A 25,308-nucleotide genomic window follows, 5' to 3' on the forward strand; every position below is an offset into this window, starting at 1 on the left:
ACAAGAGGGGGATACGGAAGGACACCACTACTCAATGTGACACTTGCCCCGATCATCCGGGCCTCTGCATTATCAATTGCTTCAGGGAGTATCACACTTCCATGGAGTACTAAATTTTTATAATCCTCAACAGTCCACTAGAGAACATAAAACACTATGGCTCTCAGACTTTGGAGACACGGAAACAATTTTTCTTTCCCCAAAAAATATTAGTTTTAGAGCAGGCATCCTCAAACTGCGGCCCTCCAGATGTTGTAAAACTATAACTCCCAGCATGCCCAGACAACCTACAGCCATCAGCAGGGCATGGTGGGAATTGTAGTTTTACAATATCTGGAGGGCCGCAGTTTTAGGATGCCTGCTTAGTGTCTCCAAAGTCTGAGAGCCATACATATTGGGCATCGTCGCGTGCGTAAAAGTCGTCGCTATAAAAATAACTTTTGACCAAACGCCTCGGATGAACGGTGTTAAAAATATAAAATAAAAACTGTGCCAAAACACCAATTTTTGGGCAAAATTTCAATTTGAATCCATTTTGCCGGTAATAAAGCAAGGGTTAACAGCCAAACAAAACTAAATATTTATTGCCCCGATTCTGTAGTTTGCAGAAACACCCCATATGTGGTCGTAAATGGCTATATAGCCGCACGGCAGGGCATAGAACGAAGGGAACTCCATATGGTTTCTGGAAGGCAGATTTTGATGGACAGTTTTTTTTTTGACACCATGTCCCATTAGAAGCCCCCCCTGATGTAGCCTAGACTAGAAACTCCAAAAAAGTGACCCCATCTAAGAAACTACACCCCTCAAGGTATTCAAAAGTTACTTTACAAACTATGTTAACCCTTTAGGTGTTCCACAAAACCAAATAGTGAATGTAGAAACAATTTTAGAATTACATTTTTTTGTTACATTGCCTCAAAAAAGACTAATATAGAGCAACCAAAAATCATATTTACCCCAAAAATAGTCCCAAAACAACAACCACCTTATCCCGTAGTTTCCTAGATGGGGTCACTTTTATGGAGTTTCTACTCTAGGGGTGCATCAGGGGGCTTGAAAGGGTACATGGTGTAAATAAACCAGTCCAGCAAAATCTGCCTTCCAAAAATGACGTTCCCCTTCTTCTATGTCCTGCCGTTTAGCCAAATAGTAGTTTACGACCACATATGGGGTGTTTTTGCAAACTACAGAATCAGGGCAACCCATTTTGAGTGTTGTTTGGCAGTTAACCCTTGTTTTACTCCTGGAAAAAATTGATTATATTGGAAAATTTTCCAAAAAATAGAAATTTCAAAATTGTTTCTCCATCTGCCATTAACTCTTGTGGAACACCTAAAGGGTTAACAAAGTTTGTAAACCCAGTTTTGAATACCTTGAGGGGTGTACTTTTTTAGATGGAGTCACTTTTTTGAAATTTCTATTCTAGGGGTGCAACAGGGGGCTTCAAATGGGACATGGTATAAACAAAACCAGTCCTACCAAATCTGCCTTCCAAAACCCATATGGTGTTCCCCTCCTTCTATGTGCTACCGTTCGGCCAAACAGTAGTTTACGACCACATATGGGGTGTTTTTGCAAACTACAGAATCAGGGCAACCCATTTTGAGTGTTGTTTGGCAGTTAACCCTTGTTTTACTCCTGGAAAAAATTGATTATATTGGAAAATTTTCCAAAAAATAGAAATTTCAAAATTGTTTCTCCATCTGCCATTAACTCTTGTGGAACACCTAAAGGGTTAACAAAGTTTGTAAACCCAGTTTTGAATACCTTGAGGGGTGTACTTTCTTAGATGGAGTCACTTTTTTGAAATTTCTATTCTAGGGGTGCAACAGGGGGCTTCAAATGGGACATGGTATAAACAAAACCAGTCCTGCCAAATCTGCCTTCCAAAACCCATATGGTGTTCCCCTCCTTCTATGTGCTACCGTTCGGCCAAACAGTAGTTTACGACCACATATGGGGTGTTTTTGCAAACTACAGAATCAGGGCAACCCATTTTGAGTGTTGTTTGGCAGTTAACCCTTGTTTTACTCCTGGAAAAAATTGATTATATTGGAAAATTTTCCAAAAAATATAAATTTCAAAATTGTTTCTCCATCTGCCATTAACTCTTGTGGAACACCTAAAGGGTTAACAAAGTTTGAAAAAACAGTTTTGAATACCTTGAGGGGTGTAGTTTCTAGAATGGGGTCATTTTTGGGAGGTTTCTATTATCTAAGCCTCACAATATGACTTCAAACCTGAACTGGTCCATAAAAAGTGGGATTTTGAAGATTTCTGAAAATTTCAAAATTTGCTTCTAAACTTCTAAGCCTTGTAACATCCCCAAAAAATAAAATATCATTCCCAAAACAATTCAAGCATGAAGTAGACATATGGGGAATGTAAAGTCATCACAATTTTTGGGGGTATTACTATGTATTACAGAGGTAGAGAAACTGAAAATTTGAAATTTGCTAATTTTTCAAAATTTACGGTAAAAATTGTATTTTTTTATGCAAAAAAATTAACTTTTTTGACCCAATTTTAGCAGTGTCATGAAGTACAATATGTGACGAAAAAACAATCTCAGAACGGCCTGGGTAAGTCAAAGCGTTTTAAAGTTATGAGCACTTAAAGTGACACTGGTCAGATTTGCAAAAAATGGCCTGGTCCTTAAGGTGAAAATGAGCCTGGTCCTTAAGGTGAAAATGAGCCCGGTCCTTAAGGGGTTAAGTAGCCAAAAAATGAAAAATTTGTTTAGGGGGGGTGACAAAAGCCCTTTAAACAGTAACTCCCCTGGACTTAGAAGTATGCAAAGCCGTCAAGCACTCAGAGCCAATGGGCCTTAAGAGTAGACCGGGAGGACGCTTTTCAAAATGTTTCCTGTAGAAACCCAATTCGAGATGGCCCGCGGTTCGCCCGGCGGTCGTTTCGCAGCAACTAGTATAAGGACTGGTATAGCTGTGCTATTGATAAGTGTGACATACTGAGGGGTGTAATATACTTATAACATACCATCTAACATAGAAAGTATATTATAGTGCATTTGTTTTGTGCAGCAGTTGTGTGCGGTTCTGCTGTGATACTGCAGCTATACAGAGGGACAAACACTATTGGAACAACTAATTGCAACTGGTATGCTAAAAAAAAAAAATAATAATCTGAGGCAGGGGTGTGATATACCTATAATATTATTTCTATATAGTGCATTTGTAGTGTGCAGCATTTGTGTGCGGTTCTGCTGAGATAACGTAGCTATACAGAGGGACAAACTATATCGGAACAACTAATTGCAACTGGTGTGAGGGTTAATGCGCCAGCATCGGTGTTTTCACTGATGCCGGCGCATACAGCAGGGGTCCAGCTAACAGGTACAGCTGATTGGGCGGGCTCAGCTCCTGCACCCGATTAGTGTATCGTAGTACTACGGCGCTGGTCAGAAAGTCACTTCCTGCAGCATCGTACTATTACAGCGCTGGCCGGGAAGTGGTTAAAAATGAAACTTCTAAAAACACATGTAAGGGTGGGTTCACACCTGCGCTAAGGAATGGCATGTGGACTCCACTGATCATAGTGGAGTCCTAAAGGAGCCTCCAAATGCAGATGTGAATACAGCCCTTACACAAACTACATTTAAAAAAACTGTGAAACCAAATACTACAGCATTTTACATAAAACCACATGCCATTGCACTTTGACTAAAGTTCAGCAGCAGATGTGCAGTTACATGTGGCCTCGTTACACTTTTCTGACTTAAAGGGACACTGACAGGCCTTCTGAGCATAATTAGCTCTTTATATGCCCCCCTAGGTCTTATAATAAGTTCCAAATTCATACAAGTATTATCCCTGTGCGCATTATAAAACGTTAAAAATAATCTTTATAATCACCTCTCCTTTCTGCCCAAGGGGCGTTCTTTGTGGCGCATTTGTGCCCAGCCGCGTCCCAACTGCCGGGTCCTTAGACACGCCCATCTCATTAGTATTCACTTGGCGCAATGTGATCCCGGCGAGCGAGGGTGCCGGGCGCATGCGCATGATCTCCGAATGTCGGGGACTGAGAAATACCGCCCAGCGAAGTGAATACTAATGAGATGGGCGTAATGGGATAATACTTATATGAATTTGGAACTTATTATAAGACCTAGGGGGGCATATAAAGAGCTAATTATGCTCAGAAGGCCTGTCAGTGTCCCTTAAATTCCCGTTCAATGTAACTGCCATAAAATACAATCTGTTGTACTGCTATACAGAGATAACAGAAGAGAGATTTTTGCCATATAAAACAATAAAATAACTTATTTAAAAAACACTTTTAATGACATATCTAAACAAAATATAATTACAGGCCATTGGAAACCTTGGAAGTGGTTACCTTGAGTAAAACGAAAAATTATACAGCAATCTTCATTCCCTGATTTATTTTCAGAGAGCTTTATATTCAATTTGAAAACAGATACTAGATCTGTGCGACCAGGATGTTGCCGTCTTCTCCAGCTCTCAGGAATCACAGCTTAATTCCAGGAGTGATTTTCTCCCTTGTACAGCTTATGTGCGATCTCCTCTCTTTTGCATTGGTAGTCATTGATGCTAAGGAGTGCGCAATTTTTTTTCACCCTATCCATCACCTGCACTGGCTGCTCTACTTCGTTCCCCTCTCTACACACACAAGCCCTGAACCACCTCAGGGTGCGTTCACACGACTATCAGTTTTGCATTCTGCAAATTGCAGATGCAGTCCATGTGCATTCCACACTTTGCAGGCCCTACTGAAAAAAGGTCTAGGACATGTTCTATAATTTGCAGCTGTCACATGGATGTGGAAAGCACACAGATGATATCAGTGTCCTGTCCGCATTTTTTCCATCCACATAGAAATAAATGTCTCCCTGTGCAAGCTGCACATATGGTCATGCGAATGCACCTTCATGATGTTCCAAAACTGAGACAAAGGAAGAAGAGAAGAGCAGAGAACTCGCAGAAACAGGAGCCATTCTCAGATGGCTTTATGTCATATTCAGCAACTAAGTGAAAGTGGAAAACCACTTTAAAACTTGAAACCAAACTTGGCTTCGGTTCCATGGTACTAGTCGGAAGCGAAGCAGAGTTCGTTTTCAAGTTTTAAAGTGGTTTTCCACTTTAAAAATCAACTACCGAAGTTATTCAAAGTCACGAGTGACTCCGTGAATAACTTACTTCGGAATAATACTGTACGGAGATTCATCTCCGTACAATATTAGAATGTATTGATTGGGATGAGCCTAAGTTTTAAACAAATCGACTTTGGATTAAGCATCCGAAGCTTGCTTCGTTCAACTCTATCCATACCCTTTAACCACTTCACATCCGCCCATAGGATATAATCGTCCTATGGGTGGATGTTTATCTGTGAATGGACGTTCTGGAACGTCCATTCAGAGATGGCACGCTAATCGTGCAGCTGCTGAGCAGGTGGTCACTGACAGCAGGGCAACCCAGAGAGAAGGTAGGGACAGTTCTCAGGTGTCCCTGCCTTCTAGATTACTGTGTATACAGATCAGGAAGAGCAATGCGCTTCCTGTCCCGGCTTGGTGGTCATGTGACCACCAAGGCCGGGAGAGTGCAGGAGCTGTTGTGTCTTCCATAGACCTCGATCAGCCAGACCTGTCACTTACCAGTAGGAGGAGCGCCGGCCAGCCACAGACAGTGCATGTAAGTATAAGCTAAGTAACCATGGCAGCCAGGACTGCAGTAGCGTCCTGGCTGTCATGGTAACCGATCGGAGCCCCAGCGATTAAACTAGGACTCCGATCGGAAATGCCGCTCCGCTGCAGCACCTGAGGAAATAATTGTGCGGATCACAGCCCCTTGTAAGAGATCGGGTGCTGCCAGGCAGCAGGGGGCAGTTATGTCCACAGTTCTTAGTATATTCTAACTTCAAGCGTCCCCATCACTATGGGAACGCCTCGGTGTTAGAATATACTGTTGGATCTGAGTTTTCACAATCTAACTCAAATCCGATGGTATATTCTAACAGAGGCGAGTTACATCGTGATGGGGACGCAAGTTAAAATATACCATCGGATTGGAGAAAACTCAGATCCGAAGGTATATTAATAGGGACTCCTGACTACATTGAAAGTCAATGGGGGACGGATCAGTTTACAATTGCACCAATATTGTGTCAATGTAAACGGATCCGTCCCCATTGACTTACATTGTAAGTCAGGACAGATCCGTTCAGCTCTGCACCGCCAGAGGACACCAAAACGCTGGTTTTGGTGTCCGCCTCCAGAGCGGAATGGAGGCGGAACGGAGCAAAACTGATGCATTCTGAACGGATCCTTATCCATTCAGAATGCATTGGGGCTATATTGATCTGTTTGGGGCCGCTTGTGAGAGCCTTGAAACGGATCTCACAGGTGGACCCTGAAACGCCAGTGTGAAAGTAGCCTAAAACAGTCACGTCATCCCGCAAAAAATTAGACCATAAGAAAATAGCTAAAAAAAAACTAAAAATAAAATATAGAAACTATAGCTCTCTTATAAAATTCTAAGCCTTCGAACGTCCCAATTTTTTTTTTAAAAAACACAACATTTACAAAATTATGCCAACATAAAGGAGACATATGGGGAATGTTAAGTAAATATTTTATACGGTATAATTTTCTGTTTTAAAAGCAGAGAAATTTAAATTTTTAAAATTGCTAATTTTTCTAATTTACCACGGTCATGAAGTACAATGTGTCACGAGAAAATAATCTCAGAATAGTGAATAAGTACAAGCGTTCCAAAGTTATTACCACGTAAAGGGACACGTCAGATTTGCTAAATTAGGCTCTGTGGGGAAGGGGGTAAATGGCCCGAATTTGAAGTGGTTAAATGGCACAAACTCTAATACCACCCTTAACCACGTACATGTAAGATGCAGAAAGGTAGAGAACTCATATGCTACTTATATTTGATTATAACCATTTAATTATTGGGCAGGGAGCAGTCATAAATGCATAATTATACAGAAGTGTATTCAACAAACAGCTTCCTACCTGGCTGATACAGGGTTACGATGTTTGGCTTTACAGCTCCAATTATCACGACTCTCTCTAACCAACTGGGCGTCTCAGATTTTCCATTAATATCCAAGGAACTGAAGAAAGAAATAATTATTTTACTTACATACTAATAAGGGGCAGTCTGGCACTCTTCTGTTCATGCCTCTGTAATTGATTTACTTAACCTCACCTTGATGTCAGCTTTCCATGGCTATAGGTGAATTTTCTGTACAAGAACTCGTTTTGCTGGTAACTAAAGCTATGACCGTCATCCAAGTACAAGTCACCTTGGGCTTCTCCCTAAAATACAGAGTACATCTCACATGAAAAGGCTCATGGAGGTGAAGTCAGGACAAAGCCCACTAGCAAGTTCAGAGAGCTTACCACAACAGCCAATGATGGAGAACTCAAATACCAAATTAACTTACACGGAGATCCAGTGCCACATACAGAGTAAATGGATCGTCTTGCATGCAATCTGAGGAACGTCTCTGTCTATTCTTCCGAGGGATTATAGACCCACCACGTTGAAACACTGGTATCTGGAAACGATCACAATATTTACAGACAGGGCAGACAAGATTTAGGAAGAGATCGCTAAGAAAGCAGAAATACAAGATTGTAAGACCATGCATCAGCTCATATCTGTACATCATTACAGTGATACTTACTGAACTCATGGTGACCGGCTGATATAACTTCTGAGGAGACTCGTATTTCTGATGTGTGTGCACATCATACCAGACCTGTCAAGAATACAAGGGGTGAGCAACAGATAGGATCATAGGGATCATGCAACCATAATAAGTGACCAGTACACTTACTTCTCCAGTACCAGGTAGATAGATCTGTACTCCTCGAGCACCGCCTTCCGTTACAGGGTGCACTAAAAGAGCAGAGCCTACACGGTATAGATAAAACAGCCATGCATTACAGGGTGTACTTGTAATGGTCATCAGTATCTGATCGGTGGGGGGCTGACATGGGGACCCCTGCCAATCAGCTGTTTGAGAAGGCAGCGGGGCTCCTGTGAGCACCATGGCCTTCTCTCAGCTTTTCCTAGGCCAGTGACAACACGTTCACTCACATGGCCTAGGAGCAGCTCAGTCTCATAGAAGTCAAAGGGGCTGAGCACGATAGCCAAGCACAGCCACTATACAATGTACAGCGCTGTGCTTGGTAAGCTGTAAGGAGCGCCGCTGCCTTCCCGAAAACAGCTGATCTGTGGGGTCCCAGGACACCCACCGATCAGATACTTTAATGGAGCCCATTCACTTCAATGGAGCCAAGCGCGATACCAAGCATAGCCGGTATACAATGTATGGTGCTGTGCTTGAGAAGGATATGGTGCTCACAGAAGAACTGATGTCTTCTCAAACATCTGATCGGCAGGGGTCCTGGGTGTCTGACACCACCGATCTGATGACCTATCTTGAGGATAGGTCATCAGTATCAAAATCTAAGAAAACCCCATTAAGGCTACTGTGGACAGGAAGTACTATGTCCCTTCTCTGATCATGTGCACCTTTGCAGCTATTCACTGGAATCATGACGTTTCCCAAATGCCACATAACTGCAGGGTCTCAGTGATCACATGCCATTTGGAGACACATCACCGCTGAGATCCCTTGGGGACTGGTCAGCTGGCTGGTCTGTCAGAGCAGGAACAGAGTGCCAGTGAACGGGTTAATTGGTTTCTTTCTTTTAAACATATACCAGGCCTTTGTATATACACACTGCGTGTCAGTCTCGAGCACCACGTATGTATGGAGCTGCAGTTCGCACACGGCCGCCGCTCCATTCATTTCTCATTCATGGGACTGTTGGGATAGCTCCATTCATACAGGGCACGGAGCCACCATTCTTGTTACCTGTAGGGGTCCCAACAAATCAGATACACCTCCCCTATTCTTTGACCCCTTTAAAGGGTTGTTTGATCCCCAAGCTAATGCAAGACAAAACGTCGGCATGAATATACTGGAGCTAACATTCCTAAGGCTGGTTTCACACGGGCGTTGCGAAAAAAGGTGCGTATGCGTTGCGGGAACATGCGTGATTTTTCCGCGCGAGTGCAAAACATTGTAATGCGTTTTGGAATCGCGCATGTTTGGTACCCAAACCCGAGAAGAAGTTCGGGCTTGGGATCGGTGTTCTGTAGATGGCTATTATTTTCCCTTATAACCATGTTATAAGTGAAAATAATACATTCTGAATACAGAATGCATAGTAAAATAAGTCTGGAGGGGTTAATAAATTTTTTTTTTTTAACTCACCTTAATCCACTTGTTGGCGCAGCCGGCATCTCTTCTGTCTTTAACTGTAAGCAATAGGACCTTTGATGATGTCACTGCGTTCATCACATGGTCCATCACATGATCCATCACCATGGTGATGGATCATGTGATGAGCGTAGTGATGTCATCAAAAGGTCCTATTGCTCACAGTTAAAGACAGAAGAGATGCCAGCTGCGCGAACAAGTGGATTAAGGTGAGTTAAAAAAAAAAAATCTTTTTTTTTTGACCCCTCCAGCCCTATTTTACTTAACATAAGTGTTGTGCAGAGTTTTTATATTGATGACCTTTCCTCAGGATTGGTCTTCAATATCTGATCTGCGGCAGTCTGACACCCAGCACCCCTGCTGATCAGCTGTTCGAAGAGAAGGCGATGCTCCATGCGAGTATTACTTCCTCTTCATTGCACTACGCGTCATCTGCCCCTTAAAGTGAATGGAGCAAGTACTTGTAATGACACTCGCTTCCAAGACGATGGGTGGTGTAATGAAAAGAAAGTGGCATGGAGCGCCGCCTCTTCTTTAAACGGCAGATATAACACTGTAGCCAATTTGCTTGTGGTATGGCTGAAAAGCAAAGCAAGCAAACTAGCTACTGTGGTACACAGCATAGTTGAAGCTATAAGATATATTGTAAGCTGAACAACACTTTTTTCACAACCAAATACCCGTCACTACTATTGAAGACAAGCCATCTTGTGGCTACTATATAAATTTATGTATGTGGCATTAAACACAAAATATGCCTATGGATCAACATGAATATTGAAAACTATAAAAACTAAGTGTACTTCATTTTTATCAATGTTAATATTTTTTACATATACAGTGCCTTGCAAAAGTATTCCCCCCCCCCCCCCTTGACTTTTTTCGTATTTTGTTACATTACAGCCTTAAAGGGGTTGCCTGGGTTCAGAGCTGAACCCGGACATACCACCATTTTCACCCAGGAAGCTCCCCTGACTTGAGCATCGTAGCAGTTCATGCTTCGATGCTCTCCTTTGCCCTGCGCTAAATCTCGCTGGGCAAAGGCTTTTTTTGGAGATCCGGTGACATATTGGGGCTCTCCATGGGGCTTCCAGGAAGCCCAGTGACATCACCGGCACTGATGGGCAGGATTTAGCACTGCCCTAGCGAGTAAAACGGCTAGGGCAGCACTAAAGCCCGCCCATCAGAGCTGGTGACTTCACCGAACACACTGCCGGGCGGAAGTTTCCGTTCGGCAGTGTGTTATGATACACAAAAGAGCCCGTGCCCTGCACAATCTAGCGCAGGGCAAGGGAGCGCACGAATAGTATCAATGGCCTGGGCAGGGCTAAGCTCTGCTCACTTGAATGGAGCTTATCCCCACCCAGGCCATTGATACTGGTTGTGATGTCACTGTGCCTGCGGTAAACAGCTAATCAGCGGGGGTCCCGAGTGTCAGACCCCCGCCGAACAGATGCTGATAATCTATCCAGAGGATAGATCAGTTTAAACAAACTGCAGAACCCCTTTAAAGATTGCTGTTCACAAGCGCAAACATCCAACTTGAAGTTGGAGCAGTTTTGTAAAAATCCAAGTGGTAAGATGTGGCAAGCTCATAGAGACTTCTTTAACTCCAATGTATAGATCATACCATATACCATGCGTGAAACCAGAACATTAACTCCTATAAGACCTCTACGCCACACAACCTCATAAAATCTGAAAACTTAATTACATAATAAGATAATATCCACGTCACAAAAGATGAAAATACATGTACTAGGGGAGTGTAAGAAAGTGGAGACAAGGTCCCTCCAATCACAGGAATAAACTATAATAAGGCTCAACAGTCACTCATCATAAGTGTGACCACCACATTACTAACAGTATACAGGTGCCAACCGGCTTCCTAAAAAGTAATACCACTAAGCGAATCCACACCAGACCCAACAATGGGAACGGCTGGCTGACCCAGATAATGACCGAGAGCAATAATGTAAATAATACTACAGACCTGGATTGGAAGGAACAGCCCGACGTCAGTTTCGCAGTCTCGCTTTTTTACTTCCAATCCAGGTCTGTAGTATTATTTACATTATTGCTCTCGGTCATTATCTGGGTCAGCCAGCCGTTCCCATTGTTGCGTCTGGTGTGGATTCGCTTAGTGGTATTACATTTTAGGAAGCCGGTTGGCACCTGTATACTGTTAGTAATGTGGGGGTCACACTTTAGATGTAACGGAGTGACTGTTGAGCCTTATTATAGTTTATTCTTGTGATTGGAGGGACCTTGTCTCCACTTTCTTACACTCCCCTAGTACATGTATTTCATCTTTTGTGACTTATGTGGATATTATCTTATTATGTAATAAAGTTTTCTGATTATCTGTTTGTGTGGCGTAGAGGTCTTATAGATACTTATCCAAAGCGACTTGGAGCTTTGATTGCTGCAAAAGGTGGCTCTACAAAGTATTGACTGTAGGGGGGGTGAATAGTTATGCACATTGACTTTTTCTGTTATTCTGTCCTATTTGTTGTTTGCTTCACAATAAAAAAAAATCTTCAAAGTTGTGGGCATGTTCTGTAAATTAAATGATGCAAATCCTCAAATAATCCATGTTAATTCAAGGTTGTGAGGCACCAAAAAAAAGTAAAAAAAAAAAAAAAAAAAAAGGGGGGGGGGGGGGGAAGAACTTTTGCAAGGCACTGTCATTTCTCCATCTCTTCTATTTTTGTTTCTATTATACTAGAGGGACCTGCGATAAATTAGTGTGGGATCGAAAGCAGTAAATATATCATTCATTCCTTTATCATCTAATCAGAAATTCTGAACTAATGTTTTTTTTTTTAGAACATGTACCAGGTGTGGGAGTGCCAGCTTTATTCTTAGTACACTTAACTATTGCAATACTTGGCCTTTCGGACAGCCAATAAGCCATCACCCACGTTCACCATTTTTGCAATCATAAGGAGCCAAAGTGTTGGTTAATCTTACATCAATATATATTGCTGCTCAACCCCTTTAGGCCCCTTTCACGTGAGTGAGTTTCCACACGGGTGCGATTCGCGACGTGAACGCATAGCACCCACACTGAATCCTGACCCATTCATTTTAATAGGTCTGTGCAAATTTTTTTCACGCGTCGTGTGAGAATCGCAGCACGTTCTATATTCTGCGTTTTTCATGCAGCCCAAGCCCCATAAAAAGTGAATGAGGCTTCAGTGAAAAACGCATTAAAACTGGATGCCATGTCTTTCACTGATGGCTGCTAGGAGATGAACAGAATTGCAAACAAAACTGACTGAACTTGCTTGTGAAATGGTGCGAGTTTCACTGAACACATCCTGACACAATCCGTATCGTTCGTGTGAAAGGCCTTAGCCACTGAAAAGCACACCACGCTTCAACAACTACATTTCAGTAGTGATCTGGTAAGTTAAAGGGGTTGTCTCACTTCAGCAAACAGCATTTATCATGTAGAGGAAGTTAATACAAGGCACTTACTAATGTATTCTCATCCATATTGCCTCCTTTGCTGGCTAGATTCATTTTTCCATCACATTAGACACTGCTCGTATCCAAGGGTCAAGACCACCCTGCAATCCAGCAGTGATGGCCATACTTGCACACTATAGGAAAATACACTAGCCTCTCTAGTGACTAGTACCATGGGAGTGTGCATAGGCCAACACACTTTCCTATAGTGTGCAAGCACTGGATTGCAGGGTGGTCATAACCCCTGGATACAAGCAGTGTATAAGGTGATGGAAAAATTCGTCAAGCCAGAAAAGGAGGCAATATGGACAATGCTGACACTGATTTGGGGTGGGGGTTCTGCTCTGACCCTGATGAAGATTGGGGGAGGGGTGGTCTGACCAGATGCAACTTTGGGCTCTGTTGGTTTGATCTGTGGTCTCATTAAAAAAAAATCTCCTCTAAATCCTAGGTGCATCATAGTAGCAGGGTTAACTAATGAATGGCAGTGGATACTATTGTTTTTTGCTTATCTGCATTGCCACTAGAAAGTTATTGACCCCACTTGTCAAAAAGCAAACCGTTTAATCTCGCTATTTAAACCATTGGGTGCCAAAGAATTAAGATTAAAAAGCCACTAAAGGGCCCTTTACATGGGCTGAGAATCTTAAAGATAATAGCTGACCTAATGGACTAAATAGCGAGATTGAACTGTTTGCCTTTTGACAAGTAGGGTCAATAACTTTCTATCAGCAATACAGATAAAAGCAAAAAACATATCCACTGCCATTAATTAGATAACCCTGCTACTAGATAGCCTTACTCTGGGTTTCTGTTTTGGAGTGAGCATACGCTTGAATTATTAGCACCCAGGAAAGTTGAGTATTGTGTAATGTAATGGATTTTAACGCATTCGGTGTATGAAATTCTATTATGGATACATAGGGACCCAATCTCAGGTTTACTATGTTGTGCTTTTTCATAAGTGTAAACAGTTATATCTACTTAAAATAGTGGTAGGTTGTGGTGGCTCACTAGCAAGTAGTTAAGGTATGGTGCTGCAAGCTCATATAGAGGGAATCACCCCACCCTCTCTTAAAGGCAAATGTAGTAATAGAGTAATGAGCGAGCACTCATACACTTGGCAACCAGATTGACATGTGCAGAAAATATTTATTAAATCCCCATAAAATACAAGTAATAGTGGGACCACTGAGGAAGGGAGAGTGAATCTACCCGAAACGCGTATTGTGAAACAAGTGATGTACCTGCATTGAAAAGCCTCCGATAATACTGTATGGCCATACAGAAGAAAATCTCTACAGTAAAGGATTAACTATTCTTATCATTGAAAGCTGCACCAAAGGAAATTGCGACACTATTGAGTCATATGAATATAGTGTCGATCATATCTACCACAATATATGTGACTGTAATGTTGTATATTATTGCTACATTGTTCTTATAAATTTTATTACTTGTATTTTATGGGGATTTAATAAATATTTTCTGCACATGTCAATCTGGTTGCCAAGTGTATGAGTGCTCGCTCATTTTCCTATTACTACAGTTATATCTACTTAATTTAATTATAATGGGTATTCATTGCCTTTAAGAGCAATATTGATGTATATTCACTATTTTGTATGGATTTTCATGTAGGCCGAAGTCAGTCCATGGGAAGATTACTGTGCCGTTCAAAAAGCTAGTGTTATTGTAACAATATATTATACATTTAGACAGAAGATACACGGCACCTGCAGATTTAGAGGCTTCATTGCATTTCTTATCTGAACATGAATCCCAGTGTGAGAATTGTCTAGATGTTCCTCAAAGTATACATTTATGTATCAAAGTTTGTCCCTCGGCTCTGAGACAAGGCCTCCAGATGTCAGAGGTGTGTAGTATTGAAAATATCAGGCATGTATGAGTTAACCCTTAATGGTATGATTATTATTGCTTATATAACAGTGCCACCTAGATATGAGCAGTTAATACTACACCAGTAACAAAAGTGCATTCTGGGTAGTATTATGACGTCATGCTCCTTATCAATGCACACGCCCATCCAACAATGATTGGAAAGTTCCAAACTAGGAGGGTGTGTTCATCTGATAAGTTTTGGGGGGAGAAGGGGAAGGAGAAAGAAGAAAGGAAGGAAGGATGGAAGAAGAAAGAAGAAGAAAAGGGAGGACAGAAAGAAAAAAAAACAAAGAAAGGGAGATCTCTGGAGAAAGCGTTGGGTTATCGGAAAAACTCTTTAGAGCCGACTGCCCCAAGACACATCACTTGACCCTTGGGTAATGTATATTTTTGTTTTATGTAGTATTGATCTAAATTAATTGGCTTGATACTTAGCCAGATATGTAACTTTAGTTGCTACATCAATATTGTCGCTTGATTTCAGTTACGATGCATATAACTGAATGAAGGGGATAATATTGGAGAAACTCTGTTGGGAATCTTTATAGTCCCTAGTTTTATATCAAGCCAATAATTTAAAAGTTTTGTTGCAATACTACCATTATCTGAGATTGATCATCATTTTGGGGCGGAGCAAGGGCTCGTATCTGTCATTTTCTTGAGTTTTTCGCAAAATCCATTGATTGTATATTTCTCAATATTTTAAAGCCGTATTGCATAATATTCTTGTGTTGGTTGAGTAGTGTTTTGTTGGCACCATATAGTGGTGAATTCTGGGTAATTCATATAATTGTATATTATTGAAATTTGCGTTTATTAATTTTTGATTGTATTTTAAACTATTGTATAAAAAACCATTTATATTTTTGCATAGCCGCTTGTACCCTGTTTTACTGATTGCACAAAATAATCAGGTTCTCGAGCGGGCCATATGTCCCAGAGCGGAATTGATCTTGCGCACGGGAGCACACAGCTTCATAGGTTACAATGATGCTGTGCACATCGGGCCGCCTACAGAACTATTGTCCCGCACTCATATGATCTTATGGGTGCAGGACAATAGCACAGTTTCTCTCTCCTGCCCTCCTATTCTCCCCTCTCACTCACGTGCCCCCATCGGCCACTCAGTGTTTTCATTGGTGGCTGTGGCTGCCGCATCACAGTGAGTAGGGAGGGACACACTCCCTCCTTCTCCCCTGTGTGACCAAAGAGGAGCACACATCGTGCACTCGCATGCTGCTTAGGAGTGTTAGTGCCAGTACACCGATACCTACATTTTGTCTATTATTTTAACTTGGGGGGGGGTCAAACAACCCTTTAAAAAGTTCAAAGATAGGGAAACCGATCCGATTTGTTGGAACCCCTACAGATCACAAGAACGGGGGGCCTCGTGCCCCTGTATGAATGGAGGCAATCCCCAACAGTCCTAGGAATAAGTAATAAATGGAGCAGCGGCATGTGTGATCTGCAGCTCCATCCATAAATGGTGCTCGAGACTCCCTTGTGGATAAGGGAGGAGTTTCTAAGTTGGCATAACTCCTTTAAATAGGACACCCAAAATATGCTTCAAAATAATGTGTAAAATTGTGTTCTCAAAAACACAACCATCCATGGACAAAACAAACGCATCTCAGAGCCATGATACAGAGGGGTCCTTAAAAGGGTATGCAAATATACAGAGTATAGACATGTGGATGATGCTTACCCAACAAATATTGGTCATCCATAGCAAATGTGGAAACATCTGATGGAAATTCGACCCAGAGGGGCCTAAAATATACAAAGCATCATAAGGGCTTATAGCGCATGAAGACTCTTCTCCCCTCTTCCCCCCTCTCCCCCTTACAATTTGACATCACACTGAATGTGCTCTAATCTGAAACAGGTTAATGCCTTTTTTTCTTTTAACTTATATTTAGAGGACTCTCTTCCCTTTCTGTGGGCATGCAGGAGCTCACATGAGACAATCAAGTATCTGCATCTCCTAGGATGCATTTCAATTAGCTCGTTAATGACTTCCCATCGGCATAATAGGGAGTGCTATGACATCAGTGGGGGCCGCCCTATAAAGGTAAGACCCTAATTAGACTAGGGATAAACAGACGAAAGGTCCTCTTTAAAGCCACGCCTTTTTGTCTGCGTACAAATGTTAGAAAAGTTTCTAGAACACTTGGTAAATGCATTGCAAAACATGTACTTTAGATTTTTGTTTCAAATTGCGACAAAAAACTGGGGCATTTTCAACAGTAAATCGGTCTCAAAGTATCTATTATAATGGTGCAATGTATATTTTAATGTGCATTTCATATACTTAAAGAGGACCTTTCATTACGATAAAAAATCTAAATTTAGTATACAGACATGGAGAGCGGCGCCCAGGGATCTGCCTGCACTTACTATTATCCCTGGGCACCCCTCCGTTCTCCCGGTATAGGCTCCGGTATCTTCAGATTTTCGGCTCAACTGGGAGGAGCCTTTTCTTGTTCTCCTGGGCGTCTCCTTCTCCCAGGCTGTAGTGCTGGCCAATCGTAGCACTCAGCTCATAACCTGAGAGTTTTTTTTCTCTCAGGCTATGAGCAGAGCGCTGCGATTGGCCAGCGCTACAGCCTGGGAGAAGGAGACGCCCAGGAGAACAAGAGCAGGCTCCTCCCAGTTGAGCCGAAAATCTGAAGATACCGGAGCGGCGCCCAGGGATAATAGTAAGTGCAGGGAGATCCCTGGATGCCGCTCTCCATGTCTGTATACTTAGTTTAGATTTTTTATTGTAATGAAAGGTCCTCTTTAATTCCTTATTGTACTTGTTCAAATCAGTAAATGTTCACTAAAGAAATACCATTTTATCAGTATAGACCTGTCACCTATACTTGCAGAGCTAAAATCAAACCTAAATGGTTGAGTTTAGTAACTATAGGCTCCAGCTTTCTATTTTACGAAACTCTCTGCATTCCTCTTACCTCATTACAGGCTCTGCATCGCGATGTGCGTTGTAGAAAAGAGTATACCAGTATGGAAGGAGAGCATATCTTTGCAGTAGAGCCTCACGTATAAGTTCTGTATTTGCTTCTCCATGTAACCAAGGTTCACGTCGAGGGGTGTCCAAGTGAGCATGGGCACGGAAGAAAGGCTGATATGCTCCAGCCTGATACCAGCGAACAATTAGTTCAGGCTCTGGGTTCTTAAAGAATCCTCCAACATCCGCTGTTGAAGTCAAACAGAGTTTTAAAGGGTCTCATAACATTGTTTTAGTGGTTGGAGAGGGTCACAGTGGATGGACCTCCACCAATAAAAGTTAAAACAAACCTCCACAAAATGAGATGCCAACGAGAGCCAGACTCAGGCACATGGGGAGGGATATTTTTAAGTGCTCCCACTCTGCTGCATTATCACCTGTCCACACGGCACCTGGATAACAAAATAAGAGGTTGCTATTTTAACTACTGTAGGTCCCATGTAGCGGATTCTCATCACATACCAATAGAGCTCTTACCATAACGCTGTGATCCAGCAAAGAACGCTCGAGTCAAGACAAATGGCCTCTCCTTCCCTCCAGAACGATTAATCAAGCCCTCAGCAGTGGCTTGGTGCTGTGAATATTAAATGAATCAGAGAGAACACTAACAGAAGGATTTGATCTACACACACACAGTGGCAAGCCTTTCCATGAAAAACATTAGATGAAAAGGAAACTATACTCACCACATACAGCCCATAAAGATTGTGAACGTCCCGATGATCCCAGCCTCCCCAATGTACAGCATCTTTGTGCATAGTCACTTCTGGGCCATTGAATACAGATGGCTCATTCATATCGTTCCAAACAAACAGATTATCCATAGATCCCTGATAAGGAAACACGAAAGTAAGCATCAAAGAGGAACAGAAAAGGAGAGAACAAAGAAAAATGTTCAGCATTTCACCTCATATTGGTCATATGAGAACATACTGGACCACCAGGCTCGCATATCTGGATTAGTGAAGTCAGGATAAGCAGCAGAGCCTAAAAGAAATAAAACATGAAAAATACATCTAATAATACACAATAGTGTCTCAACACTGCATTAGGTTTCTTTTTCCTCCTATATGCTTTAGAAGATAAATGAATTAAATCCAATAACCCCTTTTCCATGCGACTTCCCAATACATTCACATTATCCTTATAGGCAATGCCACAAGTTTGGTTTTTCTCAGATTTCTGACTCCTAATATAGGAACACCAAATCCAGTCATACAGTTAATAAATGACATTTCTATGACCAACATCCATGTCATTTACTTTACATCAGACCTACCTGGCCAGCACCATCCCTCATAGTCACCTCCATCTTTGGTTTTAATATAGAAATTACGAGAACGAATCTCGCTGTGAATCCGATAACCACTGTCTATTTTTATGTGCGGATCAACGATGACCACCATCTGCAATAGAGTTAAGGAATAATATAAAGATAAGGCCGCACATTATATATTAGGACTACAACTCCACCACAGCCTACTGTGACCTTACACTTAGGATTTGCAAGAAAAGAAGAAGAAAAAAGTGAGAACTGGTGTCACTACTAGATTATATAGGCCAAGGAAAAAAATTTAAATAAAATAGATAATAATCTCACCTTCCTCCTCTTCTCTTTCAATCCAGTCAGCATATTTTTTGGAGTGGGGAACTTGTGAGGGTCCCAGGTGAAATATCTCTTTCCATCGGCATGCTCAATATCTAACCAGATGACATCATAAGGTAGATTATGCTCATCAAAGCCAGCATCCACATTACGCACATCCTCCTCATCATTGTAGTTCCATCGGCACTGGTGGTATCCCAATGAGAAGTATGGTGGCAGAGCCTGGGTCCCTATATAATCATGGAAAGACCGTTTTTGCAAAGATGTAAGAGATTCTCAGTCTCCTGCACTGGAGACACATCTTTTTAACTCAAATCACTGTAAAACACAATATGGCATAGGGGAAAGAAAAAAGGTGCAAAAAGTTGACTTAGATGATAAAACTTTGGGCCTCTTACCCGCAATCCATGCTGGACGTTTGATAAAAGTTTTTTTTTTTGTCATTTTGATTCTGATGGGCTATGCTCAGGATAAGCCATCAAAGTCAGATTGGCAGAAGTCAAACTCTCCCATTCAAGTGTCCAGAATGAAATTGAAATGCTCTGACCGTTGCTACCAAGTAGATGGCCCCATGAAAACCATGAAGAGGCCACTGCCTTAAAACAGCTGGTTATTGGGGGGTTACTAAAGTTAAACCCCTACCAATCTGATCTATGCTCTGGGGGCAGGTCACCAATAGCCTGCTCCCAGAGAACCCCTTTAAACTTGACATTTTCTGGATAACCATGTTTCAGTTCTTTTATTTTTGTGCAGTACACCTGGTCAGAGTCTAGATGAAACTGACTAATACAAGATGCCCTTTTCCTGCTGACTGGACAGCTACTGGAACATACTTTCATTTTGCAAGAATAAAAAGCATGGCAAGTGCCATAAAGTCTGGAGTCCACTATTGCTTGGTACCATCAGTTGTTGCAAACGGCAACTGAGAGAACTCTTACACCAAAATAGCAGGAAAAGTTGGTCTCCTTGTCTGAGCTACATATACTCTAAAGGAAATGGTCAGGAATGAAAAAGGGTAAGGTGTGAGCAGTCAAAATGAATCAATCTTCCTTGCATTTAATTAATGCTCCATCCTCTATTCCAGTTTTTCATGCTCATCCTTTTTACCAAGAGACAGGCATTCCCAGAGAAACGGCAACGCTGGTTGTATGACATTCCAAAATCCACCAAGCAGCTTTATTCTAGGAGCAGTACCATTCTTGTCCATGGGCTTTGTCTGGTATTGCAGCTCAGCCTTATTCAAGTGAAAATGGGTGAATGGCAATAGCAAGAGTTTCTGGAAGAAGCCATTTTAAGTAGTCTTTTCGAATATCACAAAATACAAAGGTGTACATTTAAATACCTGTGAGACTGCCATACTGCTTAAAGACATCGCTTGGTGAAGGCCCAAGTAAAATGAACACGTCAATGATCCCACTTTCTGACATCCAATGCACATCTGTCTGAGGGGTCTCATCGCCTCCCTGAATGTACTGCAACATCTTGGTAAGCAGAGTCTGTAATTTTTATAAGAATACAAGATATTAGCAGCTAGCCAGTTCCCCTCATATTAACGTTACAACTCCTACCCCAACCCAATGTGCTCACCTTGCCAGCTGTGTTAGAGCTGATATCCACCCAAGTCTCTGCGGCGTTGAGCCAGAAAATACCTAATGTGCGCTGAACATTGTGAGCCAACAAGAGGGGGACAGAGCCATATAAAGCCATGGTGTTATACAGCTCATACTGAAACACGTCCAGGTTATAGAGCCGATAAGGGTCTGTGTTCCTACAAAGATGAAACTGCATGACTACATGTAACATTTTCAGGTCTTCCATATATTGTACATACTGGCAATATTTTATAAGACCACCTTCAAGAGGCCAATTTTCCATGCAATTTTGACAAGCTGTGTCGAATGAGGTTTTAAGGTATTGCGTTTTTAATTGCAGGGGTGTGGAAATAAAAAAAATAAAAACTACTTGTCGAAGGACTAAAGTGGGGGCTCAATCTACTTGTCCCTCATGACCATCTACTTGTCCTGAACTTATACTAACGTTATACTGTATGGGGGCGGGGGCCACAAGGCGATGTTATACTGTATGGGGCGGGGGCCACAAGGAGACGTTATGCTGTATGGGGCGGGGGCCACAAGGAGACGTTATGCTGTATGGGGGAAGGGCCACAAGGAGACGTTATGCTGTATGGGGGAAGGGCCACAAGGAGACGTTATGCTGTATGGGGGCAGGGCCACAAGGAGATGTCATGCTGTATGGGGCAGGGGCCACAAGGAGACGTTATGCTGTATGGGGGCGGGGGCCACAGGGAGATGTTATACTGTATGGGGGCGGGGGCCACAGGGAGACGTTATATTGTATGGGGGCGGGGGCCACAGGGTGATGTTATACTGTATGGGGGCAGGGGCCACAGGGTGATGTTATACTGTATGGGGGCAGGGGCCACAGGGTGACATACTGTGCGGGGGCAGCCGCTTGGTGACGTTCTACTGTATGGGGCACTAGGGCAGCCCCAAGGTGACGTTATACTGTATGGGGGCAAGAGGGAGACATTAGTATGGGGAAGTCCCCGTCCCCCCCTATTCATGGAGGGTGAGTGGCTGGAAGTTGGAACCTGGCAGCACTCCTATTGACACTTCAATGCCAGGGAGAAGAAGCAGAGCGGCAGCCTGACAGCAGAGCATAGCTGACCCAGAGCAGTCACCACACACACTACCTGCTGGGCTATCTATCACGGCATGGGCTGCCACCATGTCAGGAGCTCCTACTACAGCCGCTGACTAACTTGTGCCTCCGCTGGGAGCTGACTTCCGGCCCGCGGCGCCCGACTTCCGGCCTGCACAGGAGCGCTGATAAGGCTACTTTCACACTAGCGTTCAGAGCGGATCCGTCTGATGTTTCATCAGACGGATCCGCTCCGATAATGCAGACGTTCGCATCCGTTCAGAACGGATGCGTCTGCATTAAAACTTAGAAAATTTTCTAAGTGTGAAAGTAGCCTGAGCGGATCCGTTCAGACTTTACATTGAAAGTCAATGGGGAACAGATCCGCTTGAAGATTGAGCCATATAGTGTCATCTTCAAGCGGATCCGTCCCCATTGACTTACATTGTAAGTCTGGACGGATCCGCTCGCCTCCGCACGGCAAGGCGGACACCCGAACGCTGCAAGCAGCGTTCAGGTGTCCGCTCACTGAGCGGAGCGGAGGCTGAACGCTGGCAGGCGGATGCATTCTCAGTGGATCCGCCTCCACTGAGAATGCATTGGGGCCAGACGGATGCGTTCGGGGCCGCTCGTGAGCCCCTTCAAACGGTGCGCACGAGCGGACACCCGAACGCTAGTGTGAAAGTAGCCTAACACTGCGGTAAGCAGCCCGGACTTGCTGCACCGGGCTGTGTATTAGAGGAAAACCCGGCGCAACCCTAGCCCTGCTACTTGCCCGCAGGGCTAAGCTGCCTGCACAAACTACCTGCCCGGCGCCCGGAACTGCATGTCCCGGGCGTCGGGCGATAGGAATTCCACACCCCTGTAATTGGTCTCAAAGATGTATGCAAAATAATGGCGGATGTCAGGCACACCACATTTAGGCCCATGCAACCACACTGATCGGCTAATGACTTGAAACATATGTCTAATGTAATAATGGCAGAAAAACACACACACAAAAAAAAAAAAAAAAAAAATATTCTTACTCTGTTGTCCGTAGTCTTAGGTTGTCAGCATGCTCTGGAATCCCATATACATGTTCAAATCCCGGTAAAGAGAAATCAAGACCCACCGAAGAAGGACCTGCATGACATATACAAGTCAAAGTTAGGCTACTTTCCCACTTGCAGCAGAGTGATCCGACAAGCAGTTCCGTCGCCAAAACTGCCTGCCGGAACCCCCAAAACATATGCCAACTGATAGCATTTGTAAGACTGATCAGGATCCTGATCAGTCTTAAAAACGCATTGAAATGCCGGATCCGACTTTCCGGTGTCATCCGGCAAAAGGATTGCGGCATTTTTTTTTTTTCACCTTTTTTTTTTCGTTCTGCGCATGGGCATTCCGGTATTTTGAATACATTCCTATGGAAAAATAATGCCGGATTCGGCATTCAGGCAAGTCTTCAGTTTTTTTGGCCGGAAATAAAACCGTAGCATGCTGCGGTTTTATCTTTTGCCTGATCAAACAAAATGACTGAACTGAAGACATCCTGAACGGAATGCTCTCCATTCAGAATGCATGGAGATATACCTGATCAGTTCTTTTCCGGCATTCAGCTCTTTTGACGGAACTCCGTGCCGGAAAAGAAAAACGAAAGTGTGAAAGTACCCTTAGTTGCATGTAAGTCTACTTTCACACCTGCGCTAGGTGCGGATCCGTCTGGTATCTGCACAGACGGAACCGCACCTATAAATGCAAACAATGGTATCCGTTCAGTTCGGATCCGTGTGCCTAACAGCTTTTTCAGATTGAGTTTTCACTATCTGAAAACTCAGCTCCGACAGTATATTCTAACACAGAGGTGTTCCCATGGTCATGGGGACGCTTCAAGTTAGAATATACTAAGAACTGTGTACATAACTGCCCCCTGCTGCCTGGCAGCACCTGGTCTCTTACAGGGGGCTGTGATCCGCACAATTAATCCCTCAGGTGCCGCACCTGAGGGGTTAATTGTGCGGATCTCAGCCCCTGATCGGGTGCTGCCAGGCAGACCCCCCTCCTTCCCCAGTATTAAAAGCATTGGTGGAAGTGGCCACAGGCTAACAACCCAGCCGCCCCCCCCCCCCCCATCATTGGTGGCAGCGGAGCGGCATTTCCGATCGGAGTCCCAGTTTAATCGCTGGGGCTCCGGTCGGTTACCATGGCAGCCAGGACGCTACTGCAGTCCTGGCTGCCATGGTTACTTAGCTTATACTTACATGCGCTGTCTGTGGCCGGCGCTCCTCCTACTGGCAAGTGACAGGTCTGTGCGATGCAGGGGGGTTGTTAGCCTGTGGCCACTGCCACCAATGCTTTTAATACTGAGGAGGGAGGGGCGCACTGGCCACCGATGCTTTTAATACTGGGGAGAGAGGGGGGTCTGGCCCCTGCTGCCTGTCAGCAGCCGATCTCTTACAGGGGCTGAGATCCGCACAATTAACCCCTCAGGTGCGGCACCTGAGGGGTTAATTGTGCGGATCACAGCCCCCTGTAAGAGATCGGGTGCTGCCAGGCAGCAGGGGGCAGTTATGTACACAGTTCTTAGTATATTCTAACTTGAAGCGTTCCAATCACTATGGGAACGCCTCTGTGTTAGAATATACCATCGGATTTGAGTTAGATTGTGAAAACTCAGATCCGACAGTATATTCTAACAGAGGCGTTCCTCCCATGGTGATGGGGACGCTTCAAATTAAAATATACCATCGGATTGGAGAAAACTCCGATCCGATGGTATATTAATAGGGACTCCTGACTTTACATTGAAAGTCAATGGGGGACGGATCCGTTTACAATTGCACCAATATTGTGTAAATGTAAACGGATCCGTCCCCATTGACTTACATTGTAAGTCAGGACGGATCCGTTTGGCTCCGCAAGCAGCGTTTTGGTGTTCGCCTCCAGAGCGGAATGGAGGCGGAACGGAGCCAAACTGATGCATTCTGAATGGATCCGCATCCATTCAGAATGCATTGGGGCTAACCGATCCGTTTGGGGCCGCTTGTGAGAGCCTTGAAACGGATCTCACAGGCGGACCCTGAAACGCCAGTGTGAAAGTAGCCTAAGAATTCAACCACACATAACCAATTCAATAAAAGCAATACAAACAGAAAAGCGCCAGTATTTGGTACAGGTGGCAAAGTGAAACACTCTACAAAGACTATTTATACACAGCAAACCACACCCAATGTCCTCCTGTAATATCTTTTCAATGTAAAAGATAAGAAGGTTTGACCAGAGTAAGTAAAGATGGAATCTCTCTGACCTCTGCTCCAACAGACTTAAAAAGCTCCATCTCAAAGGACCAGACCAACTTTTAAAGCCTGGCCCCTTGGCA

The 25,308-nt window shown here is 43.4% G+C and overlaps 1 protein-coding gene across 2 annotated transcripts in view; it reads right to left on the reverse strand.

Annotated features, from left to right (window-relative positions):
• GANAB (glucosidase II alpha subunit) overlaps positions 1–25,308 on the reverse strand; it is a 95,591-nt gene that overhangs the window by 18,433 nt on the left and 51,850 nt on the right. For both annotated transcript variants that reach the window (XM_040409011.1, XM_040409010.1), the window contains 16 exons: positions 22,976–23,072; positions 20,874–21,054; positions 20,629–20,782; positions 19,281–19,516; positions 18,960–19,086; positions 18,588–18,667; positions 18,367–18,510; positions 18,158–18,254; positions 17,971–18,072; positions 17,625–17,868; positions 16,376–16,440; positions 7,840–7,916; positions 7,687–7,761; positions 7,444–7,557; positions 7,206–7,315; positions 7,010–7,110 (listed from right to left, as the gene is read on the reverse strand). In XM_040409011.1, the coding sequence (XP_040264945.1) occupies positions 7,010–7,110; positions 7,206–7,315; positions 7,444–7,557; positions 7,687–7,761; positions 7,840–7,916; positions 16,376–16,440; positions 17,625–17,868; positions 17,971–18,072; positions 18,158–18,254; positions 18,367–18,510; positions 18,588–18,667; positions 18,960–19,086; positions 19,281–19,516; positions 20,629–20,782; positions 20,874–21,054; positions 22,976–23,072 (2,004 nt within the window). The remainder of the gene's footprint in view (positions 1–7,009; positions 7,111–7,205; positions 7,316–7,443; positions 7,558–7,686; positions 7,762–7,839; positions 7,917–16,375; positions 16,441–17,624; positions 17,869–17,970; positions 18,073–18,157; positions 18,255–18,366; positions 18,511–18,587; positions 18,668–18,959; positions 19,087–19,280; positions 19,517–20,628; positions 20,783–20,873; positions 21,055–22,975; positions 23,073–25,308) is intronic.

This window comes from Bufo bufo, chromosome 10 (genome assembly GCF_905171765.1).
Source record: "Bufo bufo chromosome 10, aBufBuf1.1, whole genome shotgun sequence".
Classification (NCBI taxonomy): domain Eukaryota; kingdom Metazoa; phylum Chordata; class Amphibia; order Anura; family Bufonidae; genus Bufo; species Bufo bufo.